Raw genomic sequence first — 13,244 nt, forward strand, 5'->3', positions numbered from 1 at the left:
ACCACGAAACCCTTAAATAGGAATGATCTTTATTGTTTCTTCGGCGGACGGAAAATATTTATGCAATACAAGACATCATTATGCTTATTCTAGAAGCATAAAAGAGGCCAGATTTAATAGAACTTAAGGCTCTTGGTATTTTGAAGCTATGAATTATAAATCCATACGATATGAGACTAAAGTTCGCCACTGATCTCTACAAACTACCAACCAGCACTAGTAAATCATTCGGGCTTTGTAGCATATACGGACCAGCTATTGCCGTATTAGTATGTCACTTTGATCTTCAACTGAAAACTTACATTGGCCAGTACGAATGAATGTTCACATTCTTAATATCCTTCCGCACATCAGTCAGGAAAACCTCAACTTCTTCTTTACTCCAGCCAAGTCCACCCTGGCCATCAGGGCGTGTGAAGACAGCGAGACTCAATGCTGCTAAGGCATCCAAAGTGTTCTGCTGGGCCCAGGTACCTTCACTAGTGTTAGTAAAACACCAAGTTATCAAGCGGGGACGAGCTAACCAATTTGCTTATGTTTGGGATCCTTGGGCCATCGATTCAAAGGCCACTTGCGCTTCACTATGTTGACATCTACAAAACCCGCTGCCTCAAGTTGGTCTTTGTACTTCAGCGCGCTATCCATGGGGCGCCCATTCTTGGTGAAGATGTCATGAAGAAGCTCTGACCACTTGGATAGTGCTGAGTCTTTTGTAAGAGTGTCGTCGTCGGAGAGGAGAGGGTAGATGATGTCGATCATCTCTATTCTACCTCCAGGATTCAGGTTCCTGTTGATACGTGTCAGACTTGATCGGAGTGGCAAGGGAGAAGAGATGCGTACTTGTAGCTTTCGCTGAAGAACTTGGGCCAGTCCAGAATGGAGCCTGTGAGGAAGCGGGCAAAGACAAAGTCGAATTTGTTGGAGTAGTCCCATGACTCTTCTAGATCATCTACGTAAAAGGAAGCGTTGGGTGGAATGCTTCAAAAGGTCAGCACATTCCCCCATTGCCACGAGAACAATTACATACGCTGAAGGCTGAATCGGACTCAAGTCGACGCCAATAACCTAAAAAGTCAGTAATAGTCTCCCAAGTCATCCTCGTAGAACTAACCTCGCACTCGGGATGCTCATCAGCTGTTAATTTGTTAACGTCATGTCAATAGTTGTGTAGCTTGCCTCGGGGAGTAAGAAAACATGATACTTTAGAAGAGTACCGAAATAAACTCGGTAAAGACTCTCCTAAACCTAGACTAAAATGCCTAAGCCTTTTCATCCCTTAGGATAAAGGTGCCAAGTTTTCTTGCCCCCTGGCTTGTAGTACTTACCAAACTCGATGGCCCAGATTCCAGTGCCACAGCCTGCATCAAATGCACGATTGAGGGTCTTAGGTAAAGGAGCTGCGTGCAGTCTTTCGTCGAAAGTGAGCAGAAAAAGGTGATGCTGAAGATCTGTGAGAACAGGTGATTAGAGGGGCTCATAATAGTAGATAGTCTCATGTACCTAGTCGTTCGTTCTCAATCTATCGCAGGTCAGTACCTATTGTTGAGTGGGGGGCGTAAACAGGCTTACTTCGTCATTAGGAAGTGCATAAGCTACACGAATTAGTTCAACTGCTTGTCGCATCTGTTGCATATCCTCAGATCTCACCTCCGTCCTTATAAGCATGATAAGTCCTGCCATTTTCCTCACGGTATCTCAAAATACTCGATCTTAGCGACGTAGTATCACTAGCATTGTCCTGCGACCCGTTAACTACTGCGATCTCCCTCAAAATATCCACTTACGTCTCCAAAGGCGGAGTCAGCATCAGTGTCGTCCTGAGCCGCCTGTCCAATCGATTAGTTGCATGCAATAAGCCTTCAGCCACAGTAGCTGCATACATGCTCATCAACAGCAAGGGGGTCTTCGTCCGCGCACATCGTCAAGGGTTCGATTTTAGTGTTTGACGTGACGTTAGATCGAAATGGCGGTCGGGACGAGTGGGGTTTGGAGACGGATGATATGTTACCAGTCACGTGCGATAAGAATCACATTCCAGTCTGTATTATGATAACATCAAGACTAGCATTATAGCGGCTAGATTGAGTCACCACATCCCTGTCGATATCCAAGGCCCAGGGCGGGGTTTTGAGTGATATTGCCCAGAACCGACACGCAAATCAACAACCAACAAACCAATCACTATCCAGTGTCTGTGCCCAGCATGTCTCACGCCGAAAAAACGCAATACAATTCGTTCGCGCCCAAGTATGCTTCTGTGGAGGAGTTGCCCTGCTCGAAACTGGAGGGGCAGCTTGTGATTAATGCTCTGGGGGATTGTACAGGCTTGAAAGTGCTGGATCTTGGCGGTGGAAGTGGACTTCATGCGAGAAGGGCGATTGATGCTGGAGCGAGTGTTGTTGATGTTGTTGATATTTCACCGGAGATGATGAAAGCGGGTGAGGACATTGAGAAGAGTCTCGGACGAAAGGATCGCATTCGTTGGTTCGAGGCTGATGTCACCAAACCCGTCACGGAGCAGGTCAAGTTGGAGGAGGGTTACGATATCGTCATGGCCAATTGGGTTTTTGACCATGCTACATCTGTTTCAGAGCTGAGAAGCATGTATGAGAATGTTGTCAAGAATCTCAAGCCTGGTGGAAAGTTCATTGGCGTGAGGTCAAAGAGCATTCGAGCCGAGTACATGAGCCACGGCAAATACGGTGTCACCTTTACCGATGTCACTGAGATCCCGGGTGGATTGAGATACAATGTTAATTGTGTCACCGAGCCTCCATTTTCATTTGAAGCTACTTCAATGGAATCGACTTTCTCGCTCTCTGATGACATTGGAAAAGACCTGGGGTTGATTGACATATATGTTGCCTCTGCCGAAGAGACGGAGCTTGTCAAGAACGATCGCGAGTTCTGGGAGGATTATCTTAAGGACCCCAACTTTGTCGTTGTAGTGGCGAAGAAAGCATGAAGAATGTTTTGGTTAGAAACCTCCTTCAAGGAGCAAAACATCAGACCTTGATATAGAATATCAAAATGCATTCAGCAAAAGGTATCCTAAAGATATTCTAAACCTCATAAAATCACCTTAACCTCAGTAGAGATATCTTAAACTTATGCTAAGTTACCTAAGTCTTTCGGTCATTTAGGATCGAGGTCCTGACATTTCCTCCCCTAGACTCACTATCATACATAATTACACAGTGTTCCCCATGAACGGAAACGTTATCCTTTCACCCTTCTCCTCGATAGCCTGCAAATACAACACAATTAGTTCCTCGATTCCTTCCCTCCTAGCCTCCTCAATCCAATCGTCCAAGTCCAGTTCTCGAAACTCGTCTCCATATGTCTTTTGCATGTATGAAGCGAATTCTGTAGGCGGCACCTTGACACCAATTGAGTAATGTTTGAAAGCCACGCCCGAGTGTGTTTCTTGCGAAGATAGGACCAACTCAGCGAAAGAATTGGCGACATCCGTGACAGGGAGGAAGTCAAATTATGCGCCGACATTCAAGCTTGATACACGTGGTACAGCATTAATAAGCTTGGAGTATCGAAGTAAGGCGTTGAGTGCATCCTCGATAGGAGCCTCTTCACCTACAATAGCGCAATGTCGATGAATTGAAACGGGCAGGTCCCTTCCTGTACTCGCTGCTGCTGCTGCTGATAGCTTCTCTAGGAAGACTTCGCCTGCCCATTTGGCTGCAGTGAACCCCTCCGTTCCATCTGTGGGAGGTTGGTGGTCTCTAACGCTACCTGGTGGAAGGGCTGCACCACCGCTGGAAACAAGCAATGTGACGCGGTTTGATGAGATGTAATGAATAGGAATTCGGCGGCCAAGAGCAAAGAGACCCATCTGTCGTGTAGACTCGACACTAGGTGCGCTAAGAGTTGAATAGTTATTGAGACAGTGGCCTTGAGATCCCGCGAGAATGAGAGTGTCGATAGTGGCTTGAAGGCGCTGGTGCGTGTCTCTTTTGAGTCCCAACATGGGTTCGCTCAAGCTGCCAGGATACACCGTCACGCGATCGTCCTTGAGGTGACTGGCCTCATAGTCTGAGTCAACAGCGATGCAGTGGATGCGTGCGACTGACGGCCGGCTTAAGAGAGACTAGAGGATCTGCTTCCCCAGGAATGATGTTGAGCCAGTCATGAGAATCTCAATACCCGATTCTGTCCTGACAGGGGTTGCAGTGTGAGAGTGGCTCAAGTCGATGGAAGAAGGCAAAGCTGTCTCGGCCTCCCAGTCAATCACCCCAGGCACAAAGCTGGAGCTCTTCTGCCGTGTAATCAGACCCGTCATTCCAGCGAGTGTGCTAGAACGGTACATGTCGCTGAGAGGTAATGTAACGCCCATCGAGATCTCGATTGCACTTCGGAGCCTGACAAGAAGCAGTGGGTTACCACCAACGTGGAAGAAATCCGTGTCAGGACTGAGTCTCGCAGTGTTAGCAAGTCCCGCTTGAGATAGCATATTGTGTCAAATAAGTCTCAATTCTCCTTCAATAAGCATGGGCTTTCGATCCGACACCTTCTTCAAAGGCGCAGATAATACGGATGTCGTAGGTAGAGGCAAGGCTGCGATAGCGAGACGATTTCCACTCCTATTCAACGGTAATTTCTCCAGTTGTATGACCAGTGCAGGTCTCATATACTGAGGAAGTGGCAAGGTGCTCGCCAGTTCTTGCAACTTTGAAGCATCCATAGAAGTTCCCCGAGTCAGCACAACGTGCGCCACGAGAAAGGCTGGATCACCACGAACGGTAACCACAACATCTTCGAGAGAGTCCCCGAACTCCTGTAGCATGGTATTGGCGACATCATCAAGGTCAACACGTAGCCCACGAAGCTTGACAGTCGTATCACCGTCCATGCGGCCCACAAACTGGAGACCGCCATTAGCACGGATGAGGCCCTTGTCTCCAGTACGATACATCGTTGTCCATACTTTTTTAATATACTTAGCCGTCGTAAACGGGTTAGGCACGAACTTCTGTGAGTTTGACTTGTCGTCGAGATAGCTGAGCGCAACGCCAACGCCGCTAACGTAGATCTCACTAGTGAGTCCCTGTGGAACAACGTGTCCACTATCATCGAGGATGTAGATGGTAGTGTTGGGGTTCGCTGGGCCGATAGAGATGTAGACACTGTCATCTCCATCATTCTCGATGTCAATGGTCTGAATGGTAGCGCAACATGAGATCTCAGTAGGTCCGTAACAATCGGTAAGGATTGGAGGCTGCTGAAGACTTCTGAAAGAGGCTTTCAGTTGAGCAGTGATGACTTCGCCACCAGAAGTCGCGTTCCGCCAAGATTTCATTGCCTTCACGTCTTGACCACCATGGCGTATGAGCATGAGATACTCAGTCGGAGTTCCCAACGTAAATGTGACTCCTTCATCAGCCATGAGCTTGCCCAAAGCGAGTGGATCCCCTCGAGTGGCACTGGGCGCGATGACCAATGTGCCACCCAGCGCGAGAGCCAGGAATGCTTGGGCAAGTGACATATCAAACCCAAGAGCACTCTGCTGAAGGACAACCTCTCGACCAAGAGAGAGCTTCGATCTCTTGGTGGCGACGTAGTTGATGATACCTCGTGGCAACAGCCGAATACCCTTTGACGTTCCTGTCGACCCGCTTGTGAAGAGGATGAAAGTCGTCTCGTTCACACGCTGGAGATTTGCTGCAGTAATCGTCTCAACCGTGCCGTGTATGTCAGTCACAGAAAGGATTGGCCCCCCAGCAGGGATGTCGTGAGCGCGCTGCTTGGTGTAGTCCTCGCAGAGCATCAGGCCAGGTGCAACAGCATCAAAAATGATCTTGAGACGCTCATCAGGTAGCTTCCCATCCAAGGGACGTAGATGCATCCAGAACGGATGATAGCCAACATGGAGATGATTCAAGATGCGGTCGGCTCACAGAGAACAGCCACCGGTGAACCAGGCCGGACTTGAGACTGGATGATAGAGGCAAGACCGTTGACCTTGGCGGCAACCTCTCCGTAGATCAGTTGACTAGTACCATCTTTGACAGCGACATCATGAGGGTACCTCTTGATAGTCTCGTCCACCTTTTCTGTTAGCGTCGAGGGCCAATCGTAGTCCACGACATCCCCGTACCCAAGCGATAGTGCCTTGTCGATGCCGACTTGATCGTAAAGGTTGATGCTTCCCAGGCACTTGCTCACATCTCCCGATGCATCGTGCAGTAGTGCCATGTATGCTGATAAGAGGGTGTCGGTCCCTTCTCTTGTATACAGATCCTCTCTTGCAACAATTTGAACATAAGTCGTGTCGTTGTTAGGCGTAATACTGAATGCAAGATCGTAAGGACTTTGAGCATCAATGCCATCCTTGAACTCAAGATTTCTTCCACCAAGTGGGATCTTGGAGAAGTTTCCTTGTCGATAGTTCATGGCCACTTGGAAGATTGGGGTATTAATTGGCTCGCGAACAACATTTGCTTTGTCCAGGATGCCGTCAAAAGGAACTCTCATGTTGGCTTGTGCTGTTCGACAGTGTTGGGCTGTCTTTGCGACAAGATCTGAGAACTTCACATTCTTCTGGACGTTGAAGCGAAGGGATAGCAATTTCAAGAAGAAGCCGATGGTTTGTAAGCTACTTTCACTGCGATTCGCATCCGCAACGCCGATACAGATGTCTTCCACATCCAGAAGCCTGTTAAAGAGTGTTTGCAGTGCGGCAAGGTAGAAGTAAAAAGGCGTGATGCGTAGAGATTGACTTGCCCGCTTTATCTGCCCCGAGAGGTGATTGCCAATGTCGATGAGAGACTCGACGTTACGATAAGTCTTGGGAATAGGCGGTGACTTGACACGAGCGAATGGGAAGAGTGGTAGGATTTCAGCAGGTGGCGAGTGCAACTTGGTCCAGTACGAAATCCTGTCATCCATCTGGCCACTCACTATGGCCCTTCGTTCTTCGACCGAGATGTCTATATACTGCTTCAATGACGAATCGAGCTTGTGTCCCATGTATACAGCGTTGAGATCCCGCGGGAAAAGATGCATGCTAATACCATCCATCGCAATATGATGGTACGCGATGATGAGGGAGTGCTCTTCAGCTCCATGGGAGATAAGTATGATTCTGAGAATGTCTCCGTCAGAGAGTTGCTAGACATGGTCTCGCCAGGTCTCGGTCTCATGCTCCAAAGCGTGGCCGTCTTCATCCTTGACATGCTTGAAGCAGTCTCTCGCTGAAGCTAATAGGCCTTGAACAGGCTCTCCACTCCCCGGTCGGGTAAAGAAGCATGCAAAGTAAAACATTGTGGACTACCATACCCGAAATAATGGCACTGCATCAGTTAGTCCTCCAACAAATCTCAACTCGGAATCTCCCCGTCCTTGCAATCGGGGCTGCGTTCCTCATATTTATTCTTCGGAAGCTATTCACAAGCAGCGTGAGATCTGCAGCAAAAGGCTGGAAGCCGATACCTCGCTACTGGCAATGGTATCCAATATGGGGTCTTGATCTAGTAGCGAGTCAAATCCATGCCTTGCAATCAAATCAATTCTTGGCATGGCTTACTAAGCTTCATGCCAGCATGCCTCACACCAAGATCTTCAGCTTCAACATGTTTGGTGTCAAGTGGATCTACACCTATGATCCTGAAGTCTTGAAAGCTGTCTATGCGACTCACTTCAAAGAGTTTGGAGTCACACCAATTGGTAATCTTCGGAGAGGACTGACTCCTTTCGCGGACAAGGGCGCTATTACTACTGATGGCGAGGACTGGAAGCATAGTCGCTTCTTGATTCAACCCTTCTTTGATCGTCAGGTGTATACAAGCACCGACAGAGTGGCTCGACATACGGACCAGTTCATCAAGCTACTGCCTGAGAATGGTGAAACAGTTGACTTGCAACCCCTGCTGCAGCGATGGGTGAGTTGAAATCATCTCTTGCACAATGTCAACCATACTAACTCTCATGCTCAGTTCTTGGACATCGCCACGGAGTTCATCTTCGGCGAGTCAACTGAAGCTTTAGTATATCCTGAGCGCGCCAAGATTGCCAACACAATGCTTGATGTGCTTAACGTCGGTCGTCTTCGCGCTCAGCTTAACAGGCTCATGTTTCTTCGTGACTGGACTCCCTGGCTAAAGTCAGTCGAGGAGATACACGCGTTCGTCACTCCTCCGATTCAAGAGACCATCAAGGAGAAGCATGAGCGCGAAAAGAAGATTAAAGAGGACGCAGCTGACTTGGAGCCTGAGCGCACTGATCTTCTATGGACAATGGTACAAAATCTCGAAGATGTTGAGGAGCTGAGATCGCAGATCTGCCTGATCCTCGTCGCCAACATTGACACTACATCTGTGTTTATCAGCAACTGCGTTTGGTGGCTTGCTCGCTATCCTGATGTTTGGGATAAAATTCGACAGGAAGTCCACGACTTGGGCGATATCCCGATGAACTTTTCGGTGTTACGAAACATGAAGTATTTGAACTGCGTCATGAATGAGAGTAAGTGTATCACCTAGCCTCCCGCATATTCACAGGCTAACTTAATAGCTCACCGCATGATCCCCAACAACGTGTCTCAACTTCGCGGTGCCTTCGAGGATGTCGTGATTCCAGTAGGCGGCGGCCCAGAAGGCAAATCACCAACTCTTATCCGCAAGGGCGATCTTGTTCTCATCAACAAGACCGTAATGTATCGTGATTCTGAGGCTTGGGGCGACGACTCCAACGAGTTCAAGCCAGAGAGGTTTGACGGGTATCGAGGTTCGTGGGGCTTTCTACCTTTTGGTGGTGGACCGCGACGATGCCCGGCTCAGATGATGGTTCAGACTGAGGCGGCGTTTATCCTTGCTCACCTTGCGAAGACTTTTAGGCGCATCGAGCCTCGCGATCCAGAGCCGTACGTGCCTGTTATGAGGATTGGACCCTCGAATAAGACTGGTGTCAAGGTGGCTTTATACAGATGATTCAGAGATTCTTGGTACAGATTTCATACATGAGTGGTTAAATGGCATTTCAATGTTTCTACGGTTTCCAGATCGTATCAAAGACGGCACGGAATCTCTTTGTCAATGGCGCTAAATAACACGTTTCCAACTCACGCCTGTAGATACCACCTATAATTGTATGTGAAATGGAATCGGTGAAAATATTCAACACACTGTTCTCAGATTGCCTTTGTTCTATATAAAAGACCTGTCTCACACTTCCAAGCTGTTTCTTGTCTCTGGATATTTCACCACCGATTTGGTCTGCATATTCTCCATTCAGAGCTGAGTAAAAACTTTCATGGACGATCCCTCTCACAAAATTCTATACAGAGATGAAGCTGCAGCAAAAGAGTTGAAGTGGGCGGATTTGTCTATGATTGGGTACGGAGAATAGCGGGATATTACGTGCTGTTCCGGACTTTGCTTAGACATCCGCAGGGGGCACGCATTTTGACATGGATCCGCAGTCAACAATCTGGGATTATTATCCAGACTGCAGAAAGTGCCAACTATGGATTCTACCTGCAGGATCTAAGCGTTCTTAATAGTGCACTCCTTTTGGCCTCCATTCATATCAATACTAGGCCCTTACTCAGCTTCCAACTCGACGCCAACTGCGTGTCAATCTTGACAATACTTTCATCATGGAACTTGCTATTGCGGAACCAATCACGCTGAAATGCGGGCTCACTTTACCAAATCGGCTCACCAAAGCAGCCATGGCTGAAAGATTGGCTGACAAAGAAGGCCTTCCAGGTGGCAAGCAATGTCTTGCCACATATAGTGAATGGGCTAAAGGAGGCTGGGGATTAATCATCAGTGGTAAGACTCACTCAAACCACCAAAAATGGCAGTATAGGCTAAATAACTTATCAGGCAACGTACACATAGATCCCGCTCATCCCGGTGCACCGGGTGACTTCACTGTGAACCGGGATCTCCCTAGAGAAAAGACTCTTACAGCTTGGAAGCCTTGGGCCTGTGCTTGTTCACTCAACGGGACGAAAGCCATAGTCCAGATCAACCACCCAGGACGGCAAGCACCATTTGTCAAGAGTCTAGCCCCAAGCCCAATCCCACTGGATCTTGGCAAGGGTCTATTTCCATGGCTTGTCAGATCGTTGGTATACGGAACGCCAAAGGAGATGACCCAAGCTGACATAGACGACGTGGTGACGAGGTTTGCAGAAGCAGCGCAGCTATCTGTGGAAGCAGACTTTGCAGGAGTGGAGATACATGCTGCACATGGGTACTTACTAGCACAATTCTTATCGCCACTTTCGAATGAACGAACAGATGACTATGGAGGCTCTCCACTAGCAAGAGCTAAAATTGTTATTGATGTCGTCAAAGCTATCAGGAAAGCTGTACCAGCTGGGACATGTGTCGGCATAAAGGTCAACTCAACTGACCATACAGACTTGGGAGACTTCATCACTCAGCTGAAGGCCATCGTATACGCGGGAGTTGACTTTGTAGAGGTCAGTGGCGGATCCATCGAGGATCCAATGTTCAGCACTGGCCTGCACACAACAGTGAAGGCAAGCAACAAGGCTCGGGAAGCCTTCTTCATCGACTTCGCAAATGCCATCAGGTCTGAGCTCCCAGATGTGCCCATAATGCTGACTGGTGGCTTTCGGACACGCCAAGGGATGGAAGCTGCTGTCAAGGGAGGCAGTTGCGATCTGGTCGGTTTGGCTCGACCCTCTGTCATAGACCCAGCTCTTCCAAAGAAGGTCTTAGACACCAGCATACCAGAACATGGAGCTCTGGCGTATGCTAAGAGGATCGAGGCGTGGAGTTGGGCCAAGTATACTGGTATCAAGGCTGTTGGTATGGGGGCTGAAACGGTACGTCTTCTGTCTACACTTCGAAGGTCGGCGCACTAATAATAGGAACAGCTTTGGTATACAAATCAGATTGGACTTTTAGGAATCAACATTTAAGAGTGGCATCTCAAACAGAGGTCATCATATATCCCCGTTGAAACTTGAGAAACATTTCAGCTATTGACTAGCGATAACAAAAGAACTATGACCAAGACACTGAACCCGCTGAAGATAAAGGGTAATCCGAACAGGAAACCTTTCATCTCAATTCCTTTCGAAAATAGATTTGCAATTAACGGGCTTCCAATCATCAACCCTAAAGTGTCGGAAACCCCGATAATGCTGTTCAAACGCGCAACCTCGCTTTTACCGGCAAGATTGGTTAGAAAGCTTCTGAGGAAAGCGAATAGGCCCCATCCGAGAGGGTTGACTGCTAGAAAAACTGATAGCGCCATCAAGTCTGGTGCCATACTCAGCCCTAAGAACCCTAAAGCGAGGAGTGCCGCGCTGGTGCATGCAAGTATGCGGTCTGCCTGTAGCGAGCCCATACGACCATGATAATGCCGACTGATTCTGGGAAAGACAAAAACACATAGAAATATAAGAAGGCCAGAACGGATCGAAATGAACACAGCAGCCGCTGAGAGAGATATATTATAACGTGTTGAGATGTACTGGAGCAGGATGTCTCTATTCAGAAACAACATGTGAAGACTAAAGGCGGACGCTGCGACCAGAATTCGTGTATCCGACATCATGAACGAGACTGAGAACTCGATGCGTAAAATCAGTCTACTCCAAGAAGCAGGTTCTTCTCCAGCACCAAGGCCTGGAGATAGAGAGGATTGAGGCTCCGAGGAGCCGCAATCGCCATTGTTGAGCGTCTCTGGGATAAAGCAGAGGGTCAATATACTCATAAGTTCAACACCAAGACCAAGGACCATTGGTAGCCAAGGGCTCCAAACCATTAGTGCTGCGCTTATGAGCGGACCAAGGAATTGAGTGACGATCATCATGGCCATAAGCTGGAAAAAAACCGATGTTCTGGATTTCATTATTAGCACAGCACTTCGCGACACTGAAGCAAGACGTACCTATCAGTTTCTGGGACCACGTCAGATATGATGGTATATATTAACGCTGTGGCAACTGTGACACTGCCACCAAACACGGTGTGCAAGGCCGAAAGCCATGACCATCGGAGGGGAATAGCGCCCTCGAAGAAACAAACGAGCTGAACAAAAGCGTATTTCATGAATAGTGCAGATGTAAGTAGTAGTAAGACCGGCCGTCGACCCTTGACATCCGCGACGTGCGCCCAGGGAACAGAAAACACAAGCACTAGGGTTCAACATCAGTAAAAGCAGGAGTATGGATCAAAGCGACCCTTGCCGCTATCCAACAACAATCTCGCCAAGACCTCAAGAACTCACTGCCGATGCTGTCAAGAGTGACTTGCCAGCCCTTTAGCATAGCGACCTCGCTCTGTATTATGCCAACTTTGCATAGACTTTCATCTATCCCTCCGTTCGCGTCGCCACCGTATAGCCTATGACCATTGCTCTTGTAGTAAATCCGGCAGTATATGCGTTCCAAGACCCGGGTCTGTGCCGGCATGATAAGCTCGTATCCGAGATCGAGAAACACGAGGTACAGAAGCAGTAGAAGAATAGTCCGGCGGCGAGATGGTTCTATCGGTACCTCGGGTGTCGCAGATTGCTGAATGATCGATGAAAAAAGAGGTGATGTCTCAGAGGAGGCCATTATCTTTGTTGATACCCAGCCAGACACGTTTTGAGGATGCCGTTAACTTCGGAGCTTGTCTGAGCCTGACTAAAGTGTCATGGTAAGACACGCTAGTTCTCACGTGATAGTCGTGACGTAACCACTGACGTCTTCCATAGCAGGACAATTACAGCAGATGTCTATGCATGAAATGATGATATTACGAATTGGCAGCCAATATCTGATGAGATACTGCATAGAAACTATGGTACGGCCAAGGCTATGGGAGTAAACCGACCAAATCAACTGGTGGTAGATCGCCGAGATCTACAGTAGCGTAAAACCTCCGCTGTTTGCGCTCCAGCGGGCGGGCTTTAGGGAGCAAAAAAACACGAGACCAAAGTTTAGGGTAATAAAAATAAACTCTATAAAAGGTATCCTAAACTTATCCGAAATTTATATTAAATTACCTAAATCTTTTTAATAGTTAGGCCTAAGGTTCCGAGTTTTTTTCCCTGGGGTAGTCGCGGCGAAAATCCGTATGTAACTAAAAGCTATACCCCGATAAACATATAACCCCATTTATCATTCTTGTGTCACAGCACTTTCAGCCATGAGTCCTTATATGGTCTCGGTCGCCCCGTACAACTTGGTGACGACTGCAGTCATTGCAAACAGGACTGCGAAAATTTATCAAGCATCGCAAAAACGAAGGCAAGTATAA

At 48.0% G+C, this 13,244-nt stretch overlaps 8 protein-coding genes across 8 annotated transcripts; 3 read left to right on the forward strand and 5 right to left on the reverse strand.

Moving 5' to 3' along the window:
• Nucleotides 1-224: 224 nt before the first annotated feature.
• Nucleotides 225-759, reverse strand: J7337_011079 (uncharacterized protein; the record flags this gene model as incomplete). Its single annotated transcript, XM_044828630.1, has 3 exons — nt 225-255; nt 303-474; nt 525-759. 3 exons carry the CDS (start codon nt 757-759, stop codon nt 225-227), a joined length of 438 nt encoding a protein of 145 aa, XP_044677184.1.
• A 510-nt stretch (nt 760-1,269) lies between these two features.
• Nucleotides 1,270-1,919, reverse strand: J7337_011080 (uncharacterized protein; the record flags this gene model as incomplete). The annotated part of the gene is made up of 6 exons (XM_044828631.1): nt 1,270-1,448; nt 1,501-1,519; nt 1,570-1,592; nt 1,648-1,738; nt 1,785-1,826; nt 1,881-1,919. 6 exons carry the CDS (start codon nt 1,917-1,919, stop codon nt 1,270-1,272), a joined length of 393 nt encoding a protein of 130 aa, XP_044677185.1.
• A 284-nt stretch (nt 1,920-2,203) lies between these two features.
• J7337_011081 (uncharacterized protein) lies at nt 2,204-2,965 on the forward strand (the record flags this gene model as incomplete). Its single annotated transcript, XM_044828632.1, has 1 exon — nt 2,204-2,965. The coding sequence occupies one exon, from the start codon at nt 2,204-2,206 to the stop codon at nt 2,963-2,965; it is 762 nt and encodes a 253-aa protein (XP_044677186.1).
• Nucleotides 2,966-3,490: 525 nt separating this feature from the next.
• Nucleotides 3,491-4,468, reverse strand: J7337_011082 (putative secondary metabolism biosynthetic enzyme; the record flags this gene model as incomplete). Its single annotated transcript, XM_044828633.1, is given in 2 exon segments — nt 3,491-4,094; nt 4,107-4,468. 2 exon segments carry the CDS (start codon nt 4,466-4,468, stop codon nt 3,491-3,493), a joined length of 966 nt encoding a protein of 321 aa, XP_044677187.1.
• Nucleotides 4,469-4,474: 6 nt separating this feature from the next.
• J7337_011083 (putative NRPS-like protein biosynthetic cluster) lies at nt 4,475-5,860 on the reverse strand (the record flags this gene model as incomplete). Its single annotated transcript, XM_044828634.1, has 1 exon — nt 4,475-5,860. One exon carries the CDS (start codon nt 5,858-5,860, stop codon nt 4,475-4,477), a length of 1,386 nt encoding a protein of 461 aa, XP_044677188.1.
• A 32-nt stretch (nt 5,861-5,892) lies between these two features.
• Nucleotides 5,893-7,035, reverse strand: J7337_011084 (putative NRPS-like protein biosynthetic cluster; the record flags this gene model as incomplete). The annotated part of the gene is made up of 1 exon (XM_044828635.1): nt 5,893-7,035. The coding sequence occupies one exon, from the start codon at nt 7,033-7,035 to the stop codon at nt 5,893-5,895; it is 1,143 nt and encodes a 380-aa protein (XP_044677189.1).
• Nucleotides 7,036-7,556: 521 nt separating this feature from the next.
• On the forward strand, nt 7,557-8,942 carry J7337_011085 (uncharacterized protein; the record flags this gene model as incomplete). The annotated part of the gene is made up of 3 exons (XM_044828636.1): nt 7,557-7,895; nt 7,950-8,478; nt 8,527-8,942. The coding sequence occupies 3 exons, from the start codon at nt 7,557-7,559 to the stop codon at nt 8,940-8,942; spliced, it is 1,284 nt and encodes a 427-aa protein (XP_044677190.1).
• Nucleotides 8,943-9,685: 743 nt separating this feature from the next.
• J7337_011086 (uncharacterized protein) lies at nt 9,686-10,912 on the forward strand (the record flags this gene model as incomplete). Its single annotated transcript, XM_044828637.1, has 3 exons — nt 9,686-9,788; nt 9,858-10,816; nt 10,868-10,912. 3 exons carry the CDS (start codon nt 9,686-9,688, stop codon nt 10,910-10,912), a joined length of 1,107 nt encoding a protein of 368 aa, XP_044677191.1.
• Nucleotides 10,913-13,244: the final 2,332 nt, after the last annotated feature.

The sequence above is a fragment of the Fusarium musae genome, chromosome 8 (genome assembly GCF_019915245.1).
Source record: "Fusarium musae strain F31 chromosome 8, whole genome shotgun sequence".
NCBI classification, from domain to species: domain Eukaryota; kingdom Fungi; phylum Ascomycota; class Sordariomycetes; order Hypocreales; family Nectriaceae; genus Fusarium; species Fusarium musae.